General features: G+C 57.7%; 11 protein-coding genes across 11 annotated transcripts; 9 read left to right on the top strand and 2 right to left on the bottom strand.

The window, feature by feature from the left end:
* The first annotated feature begins 221 nt into the window (after positions 1–221).
* On the top strand, positions 222–2,838 carry PHACADRAFT_144909 (uncharacterized protein). Its single transcript, XM_007396197.1, has 12 exons — positions 222–1,076; positions 1,132–1,156; positions 1,213–1,252; positions 1,303–1,530; positions 1,589–1,685; positions 1,745–1,783; positions 1,833–1,904; positions 1,958–2,078; positions 2,133–2,239; positions 2,288–2,572; positions 2,625–2,669; positions 2,728–2,838. The coding sequence occupies exons 1-12, from the start codon at positions 323–325 to the stop codon at positions 2,826–2,828; spliced, it is 1,914 nt and encodes a 637-aa protein (XP_007396259.1). The 5' UTR covers positions 222–322; the 3' UTR covers positions 2,829–2,838.
* Positions 2,839–3,244: 406 nt separating this feature from the next.
* PHACADRAFT_256922 (uncharacterized protein) lies at positions 3,245–4,824 on the top strand. The gene is made up of 4 exons (XM_007396196.1): positions 3,245–3,592; positions 3,648–3,766; positions 3,816–4,337; positions 4,396–4,824. The coding sequence occupies exons 1-4, from the start codon at positions 3,281–3,283 to the stop codon at positions 4,775–4,777; spliced, it is 1,335 nt and encodes a 444-aa protein (XP_007396258.1). The 5' UTR covers positions 3,245–3,280; the 3' UTR covers positions 4,778–4,824.
* Positions 4,825–5,450: 626 nt separating this feature from the next.
* PHACADRAFT_256920 (uncharacterized protein) lies at positions 5,451–6,136 on the top strand. The gene has a single exon (XM_007396195.1). It carries the CDS (start codon positions 5,733–5,735, stop codon positions 5,988–5,990), a length of 258 nt encoding a protein of 85 aa, XP_007396257.1. The 5' UTR covers positions 5,451–5,732; the 3' UTR covers positions 5,991–6,136.
* Positions 6,137–6,265: 129 nt separating this feature from the next.
* PHACADRAFT_184681 (uncharacterized protein) lies at positions 6,266–7,511 on the top strand. The gene is made up of 3 exons (XM_007396194.1): positions 6,266–6,490; positions 6,555–6,704; positions 6,767–7,511. The coding sequence occupies exons 1-3, from the start codon at positions 6,292–6,294 to the stop codon at positions 7,369–7,371; spliced, it is 954 nt and encodes a 317-aa protein (XP_007396256.1). The 5' UTR covers positions 6,266–6,291; the 3' UTR covers positions 7,372–7,511.
* A 328-nt stretch (positions 7,512–7,839) lies between these two features.
* PHACADRAFT_28936 (uncharacterized protein) lies at positions 7,840–8,851 on the top strand (the record flags this gene model as incomplete). The annotated part of the gene is made up of 3 exons (XM_007395189.1): positions 7,840–8,239; positions 8,327–8,484; positions 8,552–8,851. The coding sequence occupies 3 exons, from the start codon at positions 7,840–7,842 to the stop codon at positions 8,849–8,851; spliced, it is 858 nt and encodes a 285-aa protein (XP_007395251.1).
* Positions 8,852–8,874: 23 nt separating this feature from the next.
* PHACADRAFT_256919 (glycoside hydrolase family 88 protein) lies at positions 8,875–10,659 on the bottom strand. The gene is made up of 6 exons (XM_007396193.1): positions 10,232–10,659; positions 10,056–10,179; positions 9,740–10,001; positions 9,435–9,685; positions 9,066–9,367; positions 8,875–9,005 (listed from the first exon to the last, which is right to left on the bottom strand). Exons 1-6 carry the CDS (start codon positions 10,648–10,650, stop codon positions 8,996–8,998), a joined length of 1,368 nt encoding a protein of 455 aa, XP_007396255.1. The 5' UTR covers positions 10,651–10,659; the 3' UTR covers positions 8,875–8,995.
* Positions 10,660–11,034: 375 nt separating this feature from the next.
* Positions 11,035–12,449, top strand: PHACADRAFT_256916 (uncharacterized protein). Its single transcript, XM_007396192.1, has 3 exons — positions 11,035–11,788; positions 11,875–11,944; positions 12,021–12,449. Exons 1-3 carry the CDS (start codon positions 11,505–11,507, stop codon positions 12,261–12,263), a joined length of 597 nt encoding a protein of 198 aa, XP_007396254.1. The 5' UTR covers positions 11,035–11,504; the 3' UTR covers positions 12,264–12,449.
* Positions 12,450–12,620: 171 nt separating this feature from the next.
* Positions 12,621–12,863, bottom strand: PHACADRAFT_161987 (uncharacterized protein; the record flags this gene model as incomplete). The annotated part of the gene is made up of 1 exon (XM_007396191.1): positions 12,621–12,863. One exon carries the CDS (start codon positions 12,861–12,863, stop codon positions 12,621–12,623), a length of 243 nt encoding a protein of 80 aa, XP_007396253.1.
* Positions 12,864–13,538: 675 nt separating this feature from the next.
* Positions 13,539–15,172, top strand: PHACADRAFT_256913 (uncharacterized protein). Its single transcript, XM_007396190.1, has 4 exons — positions 13,539–14,197; positions 14,267–14,539; positions 14,592–14,681; positions 14,767–15,172. The coding sequence occupies exons 1-4, from the start codon at positions 13,664–13,666 to the stop codon at positions 14,833–14,835; spliced, it is 966 nt and encodes a 321-aa protein (XP_007396252.1). The 5' UTR covers positions 13,539–13,663; the 3' UTR covers positions 14,836–15,172.
* Positions 15,173–15,543: 371 nt separating this feature from the next.
* Positions 15,544–16,335, top strand: PHACADRAFT_256908 (uncharacterized protein). The gene is made up of 3 exons (XM_007396189.1): positions 15,544–15,776; positions 15,845–16,064; positions 16,133–16,335. The coding sequence occupies exons 1-3, from the start codon at positions 15,601–15,603 to the stop codon at positions 16,229–16,231; spliced, it is 495 nt and encodes a 164-aa protein (XP_007396251.1). The 5' UTR covers positions 15,544–15,600; the 3' UTR covers positions 16,232–16,335.
* A 110-nt stretch (positions 16,336–16,445) lies between these two features.
* PHACADRAFT_256907 (uncharacterized protein) lies at positions 16,446–17,437 on the top strand. Its single transcript, XM_007396188.1, has 2 exons — positions 16,446–17,100; positions 17,162–17,437. The coding sequence occupies exons 1-2, from the start codon at positions 16,636–16,638 to the stop codon at positions 17,204–17,206; spliced, it is 510 nt and encodes a 169-aa protein (XP_007396250.1). The 5' UTR covers positions 16,446–16,635; the 3' UTR covers positions 17,207–17,437.
* The last annotated feature ends 514 nt before the right edge of the window (positions 17,438–17,951 follow it).

Here is a 17,951-nt window from a genome sequence, read left to right as displayed (position 1 = left end):
CTCAAAAGATTTTAGACCTCGGGTATCGGCCAAATGGGGCTACCAACATGCCCCAAAAATCCGTATACGGACGGTCCTTAGGCCTCGTAGAGTGGCCGCTGGCGTTATTCCTCCGGCACTCCCGGGCCAGCCTAGTTTTGGATGCGGATTGTCCTCAGGCCCCTCTGCATAATGTCAGGGGTCCCGAGCTTGTTAGACCCCTTTACCAAAGTCAGCAGGCTAGCTTCGGAATCCGCGACTCGCAGCGACTGTGAGCGGCGCAGATACATATAGAATGTAACACTATGCTCTCTCGCTGCTCGAGGCTGCATTTCTCTCTATCATGGCTGCTGCTGCTGCTGCTGCTCAAACACCGACTCTCATTTCCCCTACCGTCGACCTCCCGCACCAGAAGGCCCTCGGCGTTTCCACGTCGCAGATATTGCAGGCCGATGCCGAACAGGTTGCGGCGGCCTGGCTGAAGGTGTTCGCATCGAAGGTGTCCAAGAACGACGTCGATGGCATCCTCTCCCTCCTCGCGCCCGACGCATGGTGGCGCGACCTTCTCGCGATGACCTGGGACCTGCGCACGTTCCAGGGGCAGGCGAGCATCAAGCAGTTCCTCAGCGACCGGCTCGCGCAGAGCGAGCTGTCGGACTTTCAGCTCACGAGCGCGGCCGTCGACAAGCTCTACGACGACCTCGCGTGGGTCCGGTTGCATTTCACCTTCGAGACCAAGGCCGGCAGTGGCGTCGGCGTCGTGCGCCTCGTGCCCGTCAGGACGGGGAACGCGGCGGAGTGGAAGGCGCATCATGTGTGTACGAACCTCGAGGAGCTGCGTGGATTCCCCGAGCGCACCGGCCCCCTGCGCGACTTTGCGCCGAATCACGGCAAGTGGGTCGAGAAGCGCGACAAGGAGAAGGCGTTAGACACCGAGGACCCCCAGGTGCTCGTCGTGGGCGGCGGACACAGCGGGCTCGACATCGCTGCGCGGCTGAAGCTACTGGGTGTTAGGGTATTGATCTGTGAGAAGAACCCCCGCATTGGCGATAACTGGAGGCACAGGTACTCCGCCCTTTGCCTACACGATGTCGTCTGTCAGTGTCCTTTATAGTTTAGCGATGCCCTCGCGCTGACAAGACTGACTTTCAGGGTATGACCACATGCCTTACCTTCCGTGCGTTCGCCTCGTCTGCGTTTTGCCTTTCTTCAGCAGCTTACCTTATCCGCCAGATTCCCTCCGTCCTGGCCGGTCTACACCCCCGCGATGAAAGTACGCATGCCAATTTCTCATTCTGAACATCCACCCACCTTGGAACGTAGATTGCAGGCTGGCTCGAGCAATACGCTGATTCGATGGAGCTCGATTACTGGACGGAGGCCAAGGTTGTCAACGCGCGCCGAGTCCCGAACGCAAATGAAGGTAACAAGGAGAAGTGGGAGGTTACCGTCCGCCGTGGCGATGTGGACAAGGTCTTCCACGTCGACCACGTCGTCTTCGCTGTCGGGTTCGGCGGCTATACGCCGAACATGCCGAAGATCCCGGGCATGGTGGGCTCCTTTCATGAATTGTGTTAGTTCAGCTAGCTGATAGATCGGTTTTGCGCAGGACGAGTTCGAGGGCCAGATCCTTCACTCGACGCAGCACAAGAACGCGCTCGACCATAAGGGAAAGAAGGTCGCTGTTGTTGGCGCTTGCACTTCCGGTACGCCATGTTCACCAGCGCCGTCCGGGCTCTGACGCTGAATCCTTCTTGCCATGCAGCCCACGACATCGCAGCCGACTACTATGACCACGGAGTCGGTATGTGTTATTGTCTTCTGCCGATCTGAGACTGCTGATGTCTCTTCAGATGTGACCATGGTGCAGCGCAGCTCGACTTACATCATGACCAACGAGAAGGGATGGCCGATCCTCATGAAGGGTTTGTCTGCTTGTCCCTGGCACGGTGGATCATGACTGACAGGCACAATCCAGGAACATACTGGGAGGGCGGCCCGCCAGTCGAGCAGTGCGATCTTATCGACTTGTCTATGCCCATCCTCTACAGGAAAATGATACACAAGCGCATCACGCAGGACATTGCCAAGGCCGACAAGTGAGTTATTCCGAACCACAGCATGGGAGGACAGTCGCTGATGCATAGACAAAGGGAGATTCTCGACGGCCTGCACAACCGTGGGTTTAAGACCAACATGGGACCTGAGGGATCTGGACATTCTATTATGGCCATGATCAAGGGCGGCGGCTACTACTTAGGTTTGTCGTGCCCATGCTCGTTCTGCGCTGCCTGCTGACCTCGCACAGATGTTGGTGCGTCGCAGATGATCGTCGACGGCAAGATCAAAGTCAAGTCCTCCGGGCCAATCAAGCGCTTCACGAAGAACACGCTCGTCTTCGAGGACGGTTCCGAGCTGGCTGTCGACGTCGTCGTCTTTGCGAGCGGCTTCGGCGACTCGCGCGTGCCGATGCGCGAGATCGTCGAGCCAGATGTTGGCAAGAGACTGCACCCGATCTGGAACCTCGACCACGAAGGCGAGACGCGCGGCGCGTGGAAGGAGATTGGCGTGGAGAATCTGTGGTGTATGATGGGTACGCTCACCCGCGTACGCAGATGGCCAAGTGCTTACCTTGTATTGCCTAGGCAACTTTGCTTGGTGCCGCTTCTATTCGAAGCGCCTGGCTCTGCGTACGTCTGCAGTCTGCTTGACTTTCCTCGGCGTGCTGACCTGTCTGGCAATCTGCAGAGATCAAGGCGAAGCTCGAAGGTATACTCAAGAGCGAAGACAGATATTCTGCTCCCATAAAATGGGAGGACGAAGAGATGAACCTTATCCCTATCGTGTGAGTGCCAGGCTTCGAAAGGATTTTGGACAAAGAATTGTATCGATAGTGTATTATACAAGGATTTGGTCTGTAGAACAATGCTGTATACTATGGAGATGAACACTTTATGGAAGAGACATTACTGACTTATCAGGGGTTTTACAACTCGACGCCGGCCCCTTGCTCCATGAGATAGTCGCGAAGATAGAGATTCACAATTTCTCGCGATACTGTCCCTGGCTTTCAGCCAAACATTGTGGCGACGCCACAATGTGATGCAGCAAACACGCGCAAACAGGCTGGCTGGTGACTTGCCGCAGCATGCTCCACGTCTGCAACCACCACCTCTGCTCTCGCCCATATCGCTATTCGTCGTCTCTCTTTCTTTCTGCTCTCTGTGTGCGTCCCTTATACACGGAGAAAACACTTTAAACGGGTCCATTCTCCACAAGCTGGCGAGATTTTGTTCTGGAAATGCGACGCATCACGGTTGTCAACCGCTCTCAGGATATTGTGACTTGTCGCGCTGAGCTTGCCTCGGCTAAGGGCGCAGGATTCGAATACTACACTGTGCTGCCGAATGACACGGAGACTCTCGAACTTCCTAGTTTCCGGGCCGGTCTCGTCCTGGCTCCGCAGTCGCTAGCGGAGAAGGCGGCCTTGCTGGACGAGAGGGAGGTTGCTGCCCCAGATGGTTTCACAATACGAGTTCCACTATCTTTCGGTGCGCTGTGGAAGGCGGTACCTGTGGCAGAGGAGTGTCCATGGCTTGTTTACAGGGTCAAGGTGCGTCGCAACGGTCTAAGCTGTCGGTGCTATTCAGACCTTACTGTAGCACTAGGTCACCAAACGACATCACCAACTACTCATAATACCTCGCCGCGACACGAACTCCTTTCTGAGTCAAATTCCAGACAGCGTACCCTTGTCTTGCGTGACTCTTCCTGGGACACATGATACGTACGTGTACGTGCCCAAGAACCCGTCCAGTGGCTCATACCGTGAACAGCATGGCATTTTATGGATGGCCCATATCCCAATGCCAATCCTTTGATACTCCATTGGCGACTCAGCTAGCGTCTGGCATTCGTGTCCTTGATATTCGTCTGGCCGTGATCAAGGACCGGCTGATAGCCTACCATGGGTTATATCCCCAACGCATGCCGTTCCAAGAAATTTTGACGATCATACACGCTTTCCTTACGGCCAACAAGACCAAGCATGAGACTGTCGTCATGTCCATCAAGCAGGAAGACTTCAGGACGGTTTCCGGCATGCTCTTCTCGAAGCTCGTTCACGACGAGATCATAAATGGCCCCGGAGGGCGCGACATGTGGTTCCTGGACAACCGCATCCCATTGCTGGGCGAAGTGCGAGGGAAGATCATCATGTTCAGCAGGTTTGGTGGCGATGGCGAGGGATGGGATGACGGACGGGAGGGCATCGGTATCCACCCGACTGCCTGGCCGGACAGCGAGAGGAGGGGCTTCACGTGGGACTGCAAGAACACGGTGGTGCGCACACACGACTGGTAAGCCCGTCTCTTCTCGCACACCACCATGGCCTCCGCCGAACCAAACACCCTCCAGGTACAACATCCCGTCCTTCTTGTCGATCCCTGAGAAGACGCAGCTCTCAACGCAGATTCTGCTCCCTCCCGCTGCCGACCCGCCGACGCCCTCGCTCGCGATCACCTTCTTCTCCGCGGCGTCCTCACTCGCGTTCCCGCCGATCGTCGCGCGCGGCTTCGGCTGGCCCAAGTTCGGACTCGGCGTCGAGGGCGTCAACGCGCGCGTCGCGCGTTGGCTCATGAGCATGCTCTGCGAGGCCGACGCCGCGGGTGCCCTGCAGGAGCCGCGCATACGCGGATGGACACTCGCGGACTTCTATGCGGACCCTGAGCCGGCGCTTGTGCCGCTTCTCGTGGAGTGCAACTTCAGAGGGCGTGTGCATGGCGAGGAAGGCTGGTAGGCGCTGCTCGCCGGGGACGTATTTTCGTAATTATGATACTTGGAAAGAATAGAAATACACGCTGCGTATGTTGTACTTCGTCGGACGTTTTATGCCGCGTTTTCCGGGATCTAACTGCATCGGGGCTCGGACTATGAGGATCTTAGATCCCCGTCCAATCGCATAAAGTCCCATAAACGAGCCCGCAGTCCCCATATCTCTTCTCTTCAACACTAGTTCTTCCATGTCCGACCAGCATTATTTCGACTGCACTGTGTATGACAGGAAGGAGTTGAACAGCCTGCCGCCTCGAGGCCTCAAGCACCGCATGAAGCCCAAATGTGCGCTCCCACACGAGAATAAATCAAAAGATGGTACGCCCTGAGTCCCGACCTCAAGCATCCTTGCGTCTGATCCGGTCGAGCGGATCCGCGTGCAGACCGTGTTATGCTCAGGGTGAACGACCCGTGCTGCGCACAATGCAAGAAGCGCGGCCTGCCCTGCACGACGCGTATGGGCACGCGACGGGTCTGGTGTGATCAGTGCGTCGCGGAGCACTGTGCCTGTTCTCTATCGTTGAAGCGCAAAGGTGAGATATGCAGACACCTCTATGTCGTACGAAACCACTCACACTCATGTGACAGCTGAGGAGATCGAAAGCAGCGAAGCTGGAGACGTACCGCTCAATAAAGCCGCGAGGCTCGCGTTCGGCTCTAGGCCGGGACACAAGGAGCGCGACGCAGGCGACGACGACGAGAACGAAGACAAGCTCGTGTCTGGGTCGAGGAAGGCCGCGAATCCAGTCGCGAGCTCGAGCTCAAAGCAGCCGTCTGTGCGCAAGCACGGCCAGGCGGACCTGTTAGGCTGGATACGCAACCCATAGTCCACTATCGACGGCGGCGGCGGGTCCGTTGGTCTCGCTTCCACGCAGCCCATAGCAATCTTGTCTAGCACGCTTGCTGACCCAAAACCGTCCATGGCGACCACCGGTGGTTCTGCAGGCAAGGAGATGACGGAGACCGCCGTGGAGCGGGATGATGACCGGTTGCAGGGCGATGCAGGCAAAAACGCTGCCCGCTTTAAGCGTCTGCAAGGCGCGCGGGAGATGTTTCTTGATCGGCTGAAAAGCGCGACCGCTGAGGATATCACGTCCGACACGCTTGATTCGCTCTACGTGCTTGCCATGATGTGGAAGTCACACGAGGACCTTCTCTGGCCTTCCAAGTCGCAATGAACAAGACCGGCGAGGGATGTAGGGAATTAGTACAGTAGTATGATAGTAAGCAGATCGAATTCTTGCTCCTGTAGTTTATACCTGTACATATATCCAAGTAGGGGAGCTTAGCTTACTCCCGAAGGTGTCATCTGCGGTACCGAACCGCGCTCTGTGCGCGGAAGTGGACATTGCGTCCCTTGGTGGCTCTCAGGCTGTGATCTAACCGCATATGTCGAGTTGATGGGGATCTGAGATCAACTCACGGATTTCGAACGTTCAAAGTCCCCGTGCACCTGGTGTCTCTTCAACACGCTCTCTCATGGCCTACTCTGGTGCGAAAAAGACACCATATGGCTTGGTGTCTAACCAACTGTCCAAGCACTCCAAGACTGAATCCCAGCTGTCCTCGTCCTCCGCGCCATCGCGTTCGGTGGCACCCAACATGGCAAGCAAGGCTGGCGAGAAGGCTAACGAGCCTGCGCGCAAGATGATGCCCAAAGAGTCTTCGTCCAAGTCTGGTACGTCCTAGTCGCGCGCTCCAGAGCATGTTTGCGTAGCGGGCGACCCCAGACAAACAAACAGCCACGATGAGCGGTATGAACGTGAATAATCCTGGCTGCGCGGAATGCGTGAAGCGTGGCCAAGCGTGCACTAAAAGCACTAAAAAAAGCACGTGCGACCAATGCATCATAGGGCATCGCGCCTGTCCGTTCGTGTCGTTTAAGCGCAAAGGTGCTGTGCTCAGACACACATCTTCTGTGTCCGAGGTCTGACTGACGCCTGTGTACCCGCAGCCGTGGAGCTCGAGAGCAGCGACGAGGACGAATACGTGCCTGACAAAGCGGCAAAGCAAAACAGCGACGACTCCGAAAGTGATGACGAAAGCGACGGCAACGACGGGCCCCAGCCGAGGAGGTCGTCAAGAACACTCGCCTCCGGCACGAAACAGAAGTCCACGACGCGTAGAAACAGCCAGAAGATCCTGCCACGCCAGATACGCAGCCCGCAGACCACCGCTAAAGGCAGCAGCGGCGCGTCCACAAGCTCTGCCTCTACGGGAGCGCGACCCAAAGCAGTTTCATTCGGCACATTGGATATCGGCGAGCTCATGCGTGTGGACGTTGACCCACAACCGCCCAAGGAGACTACGGGCAATATCTCTGGCAAGAAGCTGGTGGATACAATCGTGAAGCAAGGCAACAGCCAGTCGCGGGGCAACGCAGAGAAGGACACCGCCCGCTTCGAGCGTCTGCGCGGCGCACGAAACGCGTTCCTGGAGAGACTGAAGAGTGTAACTGCTGAGGGCGCCACGTCGTCAGACGCGCTTGATGAGTTGTACGTGCTTGCAATGGCGTGGAGGACACATGAGGATCTTGTCTGGCCGAACGAGCTGCGGTGAGGGATTCTTTGGGCAGCGTTACGGAGTAATGTAGGGAATCCATAGTACTTAGACTTGCAAGCGCAAACGCTGATTTCTCTTGAGAGAAGAGGGCGCCTTCACGCACATAGTAGAGTACAAAACAGCGATATGATATCTGCAGCTATCCTACGATTCATGACGCGAGAGAGTTTAGTGGACAGACTGACGCCGCAGGTGGGCACTCACGCTCACGTGACAGCTGAGGAGAGCAAAAGTAGTGAATCGCATGCGTGCAGTCTAACAGTAATCCAGCACAAGCACGATGACGCAGAAGATCACGACGAGACGACGAGTTCGTGAAATCCTGAGAGCCCAAGCATCATGATGAATGGAAGATTAATATTGTTTTGTAGCTATTAGATCCGATAGACGCCAGCATGTTACTTACTCGGGAAGTAACTATCCACGCTAATCAAGGTACTACCCTCAGTCACTAACCTCTCCGCCATGGACCACCCCGACACTACAGCAGAAGTGAGGAAGACGCCATACGGCTTGGTGTCCAAACAGTCCCATAAGCATTCCAAACTCAAAATTCGGCTGTCCCCGTCCTCCTCGCCACCACAGTCGGCGGTATCCAAGACGGCGAGCAAGGCTGGAGACAAAACCTCCAAAGCCGCGCGCAAGACGGTGCACAATAAGCCTCCGTCTCAGCCTAGTACGTCACAGCTACACGTGCCTCAGGGCGTGTCTGCGCAAATGCCTGACGTCGGGCGGACCGGCAGACATGGTAGGCGGGCAGAACGTGAACGGTCCTGGCTGCGCAGAATGCACGACGCGCGGCCAGACGTGCACGCGCAGGAGGAACCATGTGCGACCAGTGTACCCGGCGACACCGCTCTTGTCCGTTCGTGACAGTGAAGCGCAAAGGTGCCCGTACCCGGACACATGTCTCCCTTTGTCCGAGAACTGACTGATGTATGTGTGCCTGCAGCCGCAGAGCTCGAGGATGACGAGAGCGACGACGCTCCCCTGCAGAGAAGATTATCAAAAACGCTCGTCCCTGACACGAAGCAGGGGCCCACGAAGCAGAAGCCCATGAGACAGAAGCATACGAGGCAAGAGCCTGACAAGGTGAACCTGTCGCGCCGGGTACGTAGCTCGCAGACCACCGCCAATCGCAGCGGCACTGCGCTTACAAATCCCGGTTCTGGAAAAGGAACGGACTAAACACGCTGCGTCTGGCACGTCTATAACTGTCGGTGACGACCCACAACCGTCAGTGTCAGGTGCTAGCGGCATTGAGAGTGCGAAGGATGTGCAGAAGCTTGAGCAGCAGGATACGGCAGGGAGGGATACCCGCTTCAAACGTCTGCGAAGAGCGCGGGAGGTGTTCTTTGAACAGCTGAAGAGCACGATGGACAAGAGTGTCATGTCTGATGAGCTCGACCAGCTGTACGTGGTCGCGATGACATGGAGGTCATACGAAGATCTTCTCTGGCCATCTGAGCTGCAATGAGCGGCGTCGCCGGAACTGCTGAAGCGAACGAGAATTTATACGTATAGACTGATGCACGATAACTTAGATACACTGTCTGAACGAAAATGTACAATATATACGCGTTTGATCCGCGCATTTTCGAACATCCAACGTCTTCCAAACTCAGCGCGTCCTTCACGAAAGCATCAGCGACCCGAACAACACAACTCCACTGATCACACTTAACACGAACATGTCCAACGCCGCATCCGCTCGCGCGGCACCCGCCTGCACGCCCCCCGTGTTCGTCGCCGCGGGACTGGATACCGAGGATGTCGAAGACGTCGAGGACGGCGCTGACGGGAGCGTGCCCGTGAGGGAGCCGTTGCACGTCGCGACGCCGAGGTCGACGAGGTCGTTGGCGTTCTTGACGAAGTAGTAGTCGCCGTACACGATCCCCGTCAGGTTGTTCGCCTCCGGGTTGTTCACCGTCCCGTTCGCGAGCAGGCTCTGCCAGCTCGGGCGCCACGCGAGCGCGGTGTTGTTTGCGATGATCTGCGAAGGTGTGTGTGCGGTCAGACGAAACACTGTGGAGGCATGCAGCGGATAGGCGGGACGTTACCTGGATCGCGGTGTCGACGTAGAAGTCCGAGCCTGTCTTGTTTGGCGGAGACAGTGAGAGCTCGCCTTGCGAGAGGAGGATGAGTCCGTTCGCCGCGATCATCGCCGCGGACGAATCCGCGGGACGTGGTGGGACGAGCGGAGCGTTGAAGTCCCAGGGAACGACGCCGTCATCTGGAAGATTGTTGATGAAGTACGCGGCCATGCGCCGTGACGTCTCGAGGTAGCTTGTGTTCTGCGTGTGCTTGAACACTAGAAGCGAAGAGGTGGAAATTAAAAAGTGTCTCATAGGGAGAACATGCTTACTGTTTGCAAAACCGTAGATACCCCAAGCCTGGCCACGACTCCACGTGCTATTGTTGGCATATCCTTGTGCAGTGAATTTGCTGACGACGACTCCGGTTGTCGCGTTGTACTCCACGACGTGGAATGAAGACCCGTCGGGTCTGACATGGTTGATCGCCGTGTGATCGGCGTGCGAGGTTGCGATGTCGATGAGTGTGTGGTTGCCCGTGAGATTCGCGGATACAAACAGAACCTCCAGGTTCATCATGTTGTCGATAATGACCTTACGGTATGCGCGTCAGTGATAATAGGCGCATGGAAGATATCAGATCCGTACCTCAAAATCTGTGGGATCTGGTGTGTCCCAACTCCTCGTACATCCCACAGCCGGGTCGAACCGACCAGCGAGGTGGTTTGCGAAATCGTTCACAGCAGTGATCGCAGACTGGTTTTCCGGATGCCTACAATGCTGTCAGATCTCGCCAAAAGCCTGTGCACGCAGTGTATACTCACAGCTGGAGTTCGTCCACGAACGGGAAGCTCAAGAACCCGACGTCATGTCCAACGCCGGTGTTGGTCTCCGACGGGACCTCTCCCGCACTCCACGTCTGCCCGAGCAGAACCCAGTCCGTGCCATTCAGCCCCTGGGCACTCACGTCCGCGGCGCACAGCGTCGTCCGGCGGTTCAGCTCGTACAGCGTGGCAGGGAAGAATCCGCTCGTCCAGGTGTCGGGGACGAAGTACTGCCAGACGCCCTGCACGCGGTCCGTGTACTGTGGGTACTTGGTGGGGTTTTGGACTGTGTTTGCGGTCGCAAGGATCTTCTGTGCGACGAGCGGCGAAAAGAGCTCGACGGGGAGCGAGAGGTCGGCGGCGAGTGCGCACGGCGCGGCAAGCAGCAGCACGAGGCTCTTCAAGGCTTTGGACACCATCGTCGGAAGAGCGTGTAGATGGTGAGCTGGGACCGGACGTCTTCGAGGCTGGCCTTTATACGCCGTCGGCAAACAGCTCTAGGCGAGTGTAGGCCGGAGCGGACAGCTGACTGAATCACGCTTACTGCGTTGCATACGCTCTACGGACCGCACCAAGGCTCAGAAGGTGACGGAGAGGACAGCAGCAATGCACACATCCGCATGGTCGAGAGGGAAAAGCTCGTCGTCGGCGCGCCAATCGGAGCGCGGGGAAATGCCCCAGGAAAGAGCGGGAAATCCGGGGATTGCGTTATACCCCGACTCTTCACCTCGCTCACGTAGTCTTCCTCACTTTCTCTCTCGTTCGCCACCATTTTGTACTTGGCTTTCTAAGAGGAGAACGTACACATATTGCGGTTCCTAGCTCGACAGGCTACTGCGAACAAGAACGACGCCGTCTAGGCTGCCATCGTACCCCTTTTGCATATCAATCCTCCACGGCCCAGACTTGCCCTCAAACCAGCACTCTATCGAGCCTGCCTGTCGTTCCTGAGGACATCCTCGATCTTGTCGGTTCATCCGATGAGCTGGGCGGGCCAGACCTGTTCTCGAGAGGCGGTTGTGCATTGAGGATGCGGGCTGACCTTTACGACGCGGAACCAATACCTGGCTAGTCTCAATCTACTCTAAAAAAGTCTAGACTGTCCCGAATTCCAGCGGCACCCCCCGCTTGCCATCGTAAACTCCTGGCATGTCAGCCCTGCGCGCATATAGTCACGCTAGTCTCGCTTCGAACGCCACACCCCGCCTTCCTCAGCACCCCGCCCCTTCCACGTCACCACTTCCTGGCCCCCGCCTCCGTGCAGCGCACAGCGATGAACCTGTACCTGATCCCGAACGACCCCGAGCAGACGACACTGGTGTCGGCGAACGGCGTCGCGCAGTACCGGGTGCTGACCTCGAAGGCGGGCGCGCTCCGGAGCCCGGCCGTGACGCGGATCACGCGCCCCGCCGACAGCGCCGCGAACGCCGGCGTCGCCGAGGTCGAGTGGCGGCGCTGGGGCGCGCACCCCGTCGTGCGCACCCACGTCTTCGACGGCGAGGCGCAGACGCTCGAGGTCCGCGAGCTGCTGTACAAGCTCGGGAGCACGTTCAGCACGTGCGTAGCCCGTCCCCCCCTTCTTGCCGTGTGCCTTCCTCTGCTGCGTGGGTGTGGAGCTGACGTAGGCCCGGTGCATGCCCCAGGGCGAGGTACTTTCTCGGAAACGACAACGAAGAGTACCGCTGGAAGTACGCCAAGGGTAGTGGTTACGTCGTGAGTCCCAACTTAGCCCACCCGCGCGCCTGCTCTCTCTTACTTCCGAGTTCCCTCGTTCTGCGCACACGTGCAGCTGTCGCTGCGCAGCACAGGCGAGGAGGTCGCACGGCACACGGCGGAGCTCGTCAAGGAGGGCTATTTCAAGGGCGAACGTCAGTGGGTGCTGAAGATCAGACCAGGCTGCGATCTGGACATCGATATCATCGTGCTCACGTTCGTCATCCTCGAGAAGCGGCGCCGGGATAAGCTCGCGAAGCAATCATCTGAAGAGCACGGCGAGGAGCCGTGCGAAGGCGGCATTGAGATGAGCTCGTAGCCATGTTAAGCCATGATAGCGTCAGGTGCTGGGTCTGTCTGCTATTGTCTGGATCCTCTCTTCTTTGGGTCTTATGGTGTATCTCGTATAATGGGCTCTGAGCTGGGCTAATTGTTTTGGTGAAGTGGGCTTGTATTAGTAGCACCTAATGTACACTTCTCAGGGATGACAAGATTTCCAGAAAGCAGTCCAGGATGACACCGACAACATGCATTGCCACGGACTTCTGGAACTACTCCCGCTTTTCATGTCGATAGATGTCTACGACCGATGACGTGGCATGATGGTGTGTACTGGCCAAAGAACGGGAACCTTACAAAAGCTAGCCAGGGTGTGGGCGCATGCTTGCCACGTACCTCAATCACGCGCTACACGCCACTTGCCACTCATCAAATACAGCCACTGCGCGCCCTCTAATGTCCCTGGAGGGCCTCCCGGCAGTCGGAGTCGTACGACAGGCCGTATCATAGGAGGCAATGGGCGTGGGAGCGCGAAGCCGGATAGCAGGGCGCCAGAAGTCGCGGGGTGAAGCCTGCCAGCAGGACAGCGCAGCAGCACGCCGGCCAAGGGGACTCCGGCGATAGGCGGTGGCGGAGACATACCGCAGTTGAGGCAAAGGGGACGTCGACCGATAACAAAAAGGTTTGCGTGCGCGGGCAGCGGGAGCAAAGTGGCGGGAGCGTGCTTGAGGATTCCGCTGCAGGTCCGAAGCGCACGCTGCGCGCACAAGGTGCGCACGACAGCGCGCGATGGGCGTGGGACGCACCTCTCGTGCAAAAGAGAGAAATTTTTGTGCAGACGGCCTCGGTAACGAGGTGGTCGCAAGCAGAATTTGACAGAGGACAAGAAGACAAGCGGATGGCCAAACGCGGAGGACGGCCACGGTCGCCACAGAGATGGGCGCGGCGCTTGTTGAGTGACTCCTGTTGGAGATCCTTCCAGAGCCGGCAAACGAAGCGCCCTAGATAACGGGAATCCTAGGACATGTCGACGTCGATTCCAACGTTTTTCTCCACTTTCTTCGTGTCGCGAAACTCGGGTGCTCGTCAGAGAGCAGCCATCTCGAAAAAGTCTCAGGTCGATGATGAGCAGGCGATGCGAGACGATGAATCGGGAGCGCGATGGGCGACGAGATGGTGGTTGGCAGACGGAATCAGGTTTGATGTGGATGATTGATAAGCAGCCGAAAGTTTTTGTTTCGGAGTTTGAAATTGGTGAGGTATATAACGACCCCAGCTCGCGTTCTCGTGCACGCTCTTCCCCCCTCGCAACTTTCCCACGGTTGCTGCATTCTCGAATTTTAGATCTTTTTACGACCGCCTCGAGCTCTCGCGCTCTTTGTTTGTTCACGACATTCACCTGATTACATTCCAATATCATCTTCCAGTTGACGCGTCGTAATGTCGTTTGCGCTCCCCGCTCGTCAAGTCACCTTCGGCCGTTCGGCTCCCGTGCCACCTCAGCAGCAGCAGTACCAGCAGTCACAACCACAACCCTACGCTCAACAGCCACAGCCGCAGACGAATGGCCTGGCACTGCCGTACCCCACCTACTCTAGTCTTCCGGGACCGTCAACGGGTCTTGCGCTCCCTGGCCCCGCGCCCGCCGCGTACCAGTCGCAGCCCCAACCGGCGCAACCGCCACAAGCTCAGGTCCAGACGCAGCAACCACAGCAGAGCCAGCAGCAGCCCCAGAAGCAAGCGTCACCCGGAGCGAGCGGAAGTCACACCCCCGCGATCGCCGGCCCATCTACGCCAGCGCCGACAACGATCCCTTCAACTCCAGTGCCACTGACGCTCGAACAGCAGCACATCACTGCCGTCGAGGGCATCGTGCCGACGCTGCAGAACATCGTCGCGACCGTCAACCTGGACTGCCGTCTCGACCTGAAGACGATCGCGCTGCACGCGCGCAACGCGGAGTACAACCCGAAGGTTTGTACACCCTTCCCGTCTGCTGATCCAAGACCGTGGGTGACTATCTGTCAGTCCCTGTTCTGTTAGCGTTTTGCCGCGGTGATCATGCGCATCCGCGACCCGAAGACGACCGCGCTCATCTTCGCGTCGGGCAAGATGGTCGTCACCGGCGCCAAGTCTGAGGACGACTCGCGCCTCGCGTCGCGCAAGTACGCGCGCATCGTGCAGAAGCTCGGCTTCGACGCCAAGTTTTCCGAGTTCAAGATCCAGAACATCGTCGGCTCGTGCGACGTCAAGTTCCCGATTCGTCTCGAGGGTCTTGCGTACAGCCATGGACAGTTCAGTTCATATGAACCTGAGGTGCGTCGGTTTTTTTGCCTTATGTTGGTTGCAAAAACTAATGTTGCTGCAGCTCTTCCCTGGCCTGATCTACAGGATGATCAAGCCCAAGGTTGTCTTGCTCATTTTCGTGTCTGGCAAGATTGTCCTCACGGGTGCAAAGGTAACTACTCGTCCACCTTAGACCGAGTTTGTCCTTCGGGACATTTTATATTCGGAATGCTGACGCTGTCTGCGCCGACCAATAGGTCAGGGAGGAAATCTACACAGCGTTCAACACTATTTACACGGTGCTATGCGAGTTCCGTAAGCCGTGAATGCGCCCTCCTCTACCAATGCCCTACCGGCGCCCGACGTGTTCATTGCCAGCCTTGACGCATGGCACGATTACTGTTGGTGCGCGGTTCCTATATACGAAAAACGTGATCAGGGGTTCCTTTGGCAGAGGAGCGGACGTAGTGCACGTGAGATGTTTCTCTCCCTCCCCCCTTCGATATTCACAGTATACCTTCCTGGACTTTGCCCTTCGTCGTTCGTTGTTCCGGTGCATCACAAGACATAAACTTCACGCAATTAGGGTAGTCAGCCTACAGTAGCCGTTCTATATTAGTGTGTGTCATTATTGTGCTCGTAGTCAATGTATTGTACTTTCACCAACTGTGTCCTGTGTGATTAGTGTGTGGTATTCCGTATGGTGGTGTGAGTTGGTTTTTCTTCTCGAGCTCACCTTGCGATTGCGCTGAATTGTGGTGCCGGCGATGATCGACCTGGCAGTGTCGTTCCCTTCGATAGGCGCTGCCCTCGTGGCGTCGCCTAGAGTGAAGGTTCGAGAACACTCGTATGTTTTTCCGTCTCGTCGGATGCTGTTCGAGAAGGTTCGAAGGAACCCATAGGGACTCACTAGATGTGTGTCACGCCACATAGCCGCGAGCTTTCTAGCAACGCTCCTCCCCACGGGGCCACACTGGCAAACCCGGGCAGGGGGATATAAGCCCCCTCCTACTACCCGTCTCGGTCCTCAGCAAGAACACCAGCAGCACAACAAACTCGACTCTCGGATACCTCGTGCTTCTCCACCCAAGATGTCAAACTTCTTCTACGAACCTTTCGTCTCCCTCTCCGAATTCGACCGCCTCTTTGACGAGGCGTTCAACAACCGCGCCGGCAGCGGCAACAGCCGCGGCCAGGGCGGCAGCAACACCAGCCAGCTCCAGCGCCGCACCGGCGCAGACGACGCCTCGCGCGTTCTGAGGCCACGGTGAGTCCCGTCGTCGTTTTGCACCTCTCCCGGCTATGGAACACGAACACTGACAACTCGGACGGCAGGATGGACGTGCACGAGGACGCGCAGAACAACGTCGTCACCGCGACGTTCGAGCTGCCGGGGCTCGCGAAGGAAGACGTGCAGCTCGACGTGCACCAGAACACGCTCACCATCTCGGGCGCGACGCGTGTCGCGCAGGACAGGGACGAGCACGGCTGGGCCGTGCGCGAGCGCCGCTTCGGCCGGTTCGCGCGGTCTGTGCCGCTCCCGCAGGGCATCAAGGTATGAGGTTTTTGCGTTTTGCACGCGGTGGCTGGTTTGGCTTGTGTGCTGACGAGTGATGTCTGCAGCCCGAGGAGATCAAGGCGTCGATGGAGAACGGCGTGCTCACTGTTACCTTCCCGAAGACCTCGCCTGAGCAGGCGCCCCAGAGGATCGCCATCTCGTAAGAAGGCGACAACGGCGGTAAAATCCTCGGTGTATCATTTTCTGTATCCTTCTTGTAAGCTATGCATTCCCAGCAATTGATTGAAAGGTTTTGGATCGCAGCTACTGCGGGTTCTTGGAGGCTTTCGAGTGATCATCTGGACGAGAGCAAGAGTAACCTCTGAATCCCTAACACATTTTCAAGTCATGCTGAAATCGAAGGTAGCTCTAAGATAGAATACAGATCCAATAGGTAAGCGTATTACATGTACTACATGTGGTACATGGATAGCCGGCCGCAATTCAACAATTACATGTGGGTATATGCGCTAGATTCACATCTAAAAACTCTATTCAGGCCAATCAGCACGAAGACGGAGTGGTTGGGCCAACTGTATATCGTCTGAACAGCGTCCCTCGCCGTTGAATGGCTTGCTGGGGACCGGATACCCACGAGTCGACTCAGCGACGCTGCTCGTGGTTCTTCCTCGGCTGGAAACAAATGTGCAATCACCAGCGAATCATCGCCGAATCCTGCGACGCTTGGTGCGCTGTTCTTCCACCTTGTCTGAAGTGTCTGCACAGGCTCCGGATCGTTTCATGCGCTGTTCCGGAGCCAGCGACGGCTCCCTCATGGCGAGGACACCCGGCGTGCGACCAGCTGTCAGGCTCTCCGCGCGCTGCCGAGCAGAAGCTTTCCTCGCGGCAGGTGTGGCCGAACGGCTCCTCCGTGCCTGCGGAGCGCTCTGTCTCCCAGGCCCCACAGCCGGCGGCCTCGGAGCGCGCGTACGAGGGCGCTTCTCAGGGCGCCTGTCCCCGCCGTCGTCGTTGGCAGGCCGCTTCCGGGTCCGTGCGCTGTGATCAGCAGCGGGCCCTAGAGGCACCTCTGGTGCTGCACGAGGGAATATATTCAGACCAAAACCACATGAACAGGTCTGTCAGACGTGACTCACAAGGGTCCCGCCCGAAGCGCACAGGCAGACAGCCGTTCGCCGTGAAGTCGTCCACGGAACAGAGGACACACGTCGCGCCCTCACGCCGCGTCCCTCGGCGCGCGACGCACGGCACGCCCTCAAGCCGACATCGCGCGCACGGCGTCTGCCGCGGCAGGAGCCACTCGACGTCCTGCGACACGGCGGTCCGCGGTGCAGCGTCAACTCTGAGGCGCGCCGCCTCTGTGGCCCGCTTCGCTGCCGCTTCGTTCTTTCTCTTGCGCTCCTCGGTCTGTCTTCCGGGTGTCACTAGGGGGTGGTCGGAGTAGTAGAGTGGGCCTTCAGGGAGCGGTGGAAGCTCGGAAATGAGAGGGGGTGTTATGAGAGGGAGGGGCGGTGCCTTCGGCGACGGCGTGCTGAGGTCGTGGGAGGTGGTGTCGCACGCAGCAGCTGGTGCGAGCAATGGACAGGTCGTAGATGTATCGGAATTCTTAGCAAAATCGGCACATTCGGCAGCCCGTGGTAGCTGTAGCCACTGCTGGCAGCTGTTCCATAAAGCGTCACCGGCCAGAGGAGAAACGATCGGCTCCTCGTCCGACAAGTCGCCCGCATCCGATATACTGGCGCAGGCGGAAGGCTCCAAGATGATAGCCGGACAAGAGAACGCGGGGCGTAGCGTCCTGACACGGCGGTGCGGCAGCATATCCACGTCTGTTAGGTCGCTGCTCGACGGAGCACTCGAGCTGTCCGCTGTGAGCGCCGGCAGCGAGCTGGCCTCGGACAAGGGAGAGCCAGCTAACAACAGTGAAGG

The sequence above is a fragment of the Phanerochaete carnosa genome, assembly GCF_000300595.1.
Source record: "Phanerochaete carnosa HHB-10118-sp unplaced genomic scaffold PHACAscaffold_5, whole genome shotgun sequence".
NCBI lineage: Eukaryota > Fungi > Basidiomycota > Agaricomycetes > Polyporales > Phanerochaetaceae > Phanerochaete > Phanerochaete carnosa.
This window is presented reverse-complemented; position numbering and strand designations above follow the sequence as displayed.

Bases quoted from the DNA above. Each gene is read 5' to 3' on its own strand.
- PHACADRAFT_256908 (XM_007396189.1), top strand. From the start codon at position 15,601: ATGTCAAACTTCTTCTACGAACCTTTCGTCTCCCTCTCCGAATTCGAC. The intron at 15,777-15,844 runs GTGAGTCCCGTC...CTCGGACGGCAG, and splicing joins TCGCGCGTTCTGAGGCCACG to GATGGACGTGCACGAGGACG. The intron at 16,065-16,132 runs GTATGAGGTTTT...TGATGTCTGCAG, and splicing joins CGCTCCCGCAGGGCATCAAG to CCCGAGGAGATCAAGGCGTC.
- PHACADRAFT_256913 (XM_007396190.1), top strand. From the start codon at position 13,664: ATGTCGTTTGCGCTCCCCGCTCGTCAAGTCACCTTCGGCCGTTCGGCT. The intron at 14,198-14,266 runs GTTTGTACACCC...CTGTTCTGTTAG, and splicing joins ACGCGGAGTACAACCCGAAG to CGTTTTGCCGCGGTGATCAT. The intron at 14,682-14,766 runs GTAACTACTCGT...GCCGACCAATAG, and splicing joins TTGTCCTCACGGGTGCAAAG to GTCAGGGAGGAAATCTACAC.
- PHACADRAFT_256916 (XM_007396192.1), top strand. From the start codon at position 11,505: ATGAACCTGTACCTGATCCCGAACGACCCCGAGCAGACGACACTGGTG. The intron at 11,789-11,874 runs GTGCGTAGCCCG...TGCATGCCCCAG, and splicing joins CTCGGGAGCACGTTCAGCAC to GGCGAGGTACTTTCTCGGAA. The intron at 11,945-12,020 runs GTGAGTCCCAAC...GCACACGTGCAG, and splicing joins CCAAGGGTAGTGGTTACGTC to CTGTCGCTGCGCAGCACAGG.
- PHACADRAFT_256919 (XM_007396193.1), bottom strand. From the start codon at position 10,650: ATGGTGTCCAAAGCCTTGAAGAGCCTCGTGCTGCTGCTTGCCGCGCCG. The intron at 10,002-10,055 runs GTACGGATCTGA...GCATACCGTAAG, and splicing joins CAGATCCCACAGATTTTGAG to GTCATTATCGACAACATGAT. The intron at 9,368-9,434 runs GTAACGTCCCGC...ACACCTTCGCAG, and splicing joins ACGTCGACACCGCGATCCAG to ATCATCGCAAACAACACCGC.
- PHACADRAFT_144909 (XM_007396197.1), top strand. From the start codon at position 323: ATGGCTGCTGCTGCTGCTGCTGCTCAAACACCGACTCTCATTTCCCCT. The intron at 1,157-1,212 runs GTGCGTTCGCCT...CTTATCCGCCAG, and splicing joins GACCACATGCCTTACCTTCC to ATTCCCTCCGTCCTGGCCGG. The intron at 2,079-2,132 runs GTGAGTTATTCC...GCATAGACAAAG, and splicing joins GACATTGCCAAGGCCGACAA to GGAGATTCTCGACGGCCTGC.
- PHACADRAFT_256922 (XM_007396196.1), top strand. From the start codon at position 3,281: ATGCGACGCATCACGGTTGTCAACCGCTCTCAGGATATTGTGACTTGT. The intron at 3,593-3,647 runs GTGCGTCGCAAC...CTGTAGCACTAG, and splicing joins GGCTTGTTTACAGGGTCAAG to GTCACCAAACGACATCACCA. The intron at 3,767-3,815 runs GTACGTGTACGT...TACCGTGAACAG, and splicing joins CTTCCTGGGACACATGATAC to CATGGCATTTTATGGATGGC.
- PHACADRAFT_256920 (XM_007396195.1), top strand. From the start codon at position 5,733: ATGGCGACCACCGGTGGTTCTGCAGGCAAGGAGATGACGGAGACCGCC.
- PHACADRAFT_184681 (XM_007396194.1), top strand. From the start codon at position 6,292: ATGGCCTACTCTGGTGCGAAAAAGACACCATATGGCTTGGTGTCTAAC. The intron at 6,491-6,554 runs GTACGTCCTAGT...ACAAACAAACAG, and splicing joins AGAGTCTTCGTCCAAGTCTG to CCACGATGAGCGGTATGAAC. The intron at 6,705-6,766 runs GTGCTGTGCTCA...GTGTACCCGCAG, and splicing joins CGTGTCGTTTAAGCGCAAAG to CCGTGGAGCTCGAGAGCAGC.
- PHACADRAFT_256907 (XM_007396188.1), top strand. From the start codon at position 16,636: ATGGCTTGCTGGGGACCGGATACCCACGAGTCGACTCAGCGACGCTGC. The intron at 17,101-17,161 runs CTGCACGAGGGA...GACGTGACTCAC, and splicing joins CCCTAGAGGCACCTCTGGTG to AAGGGTCCCGCCCGAAGCGC.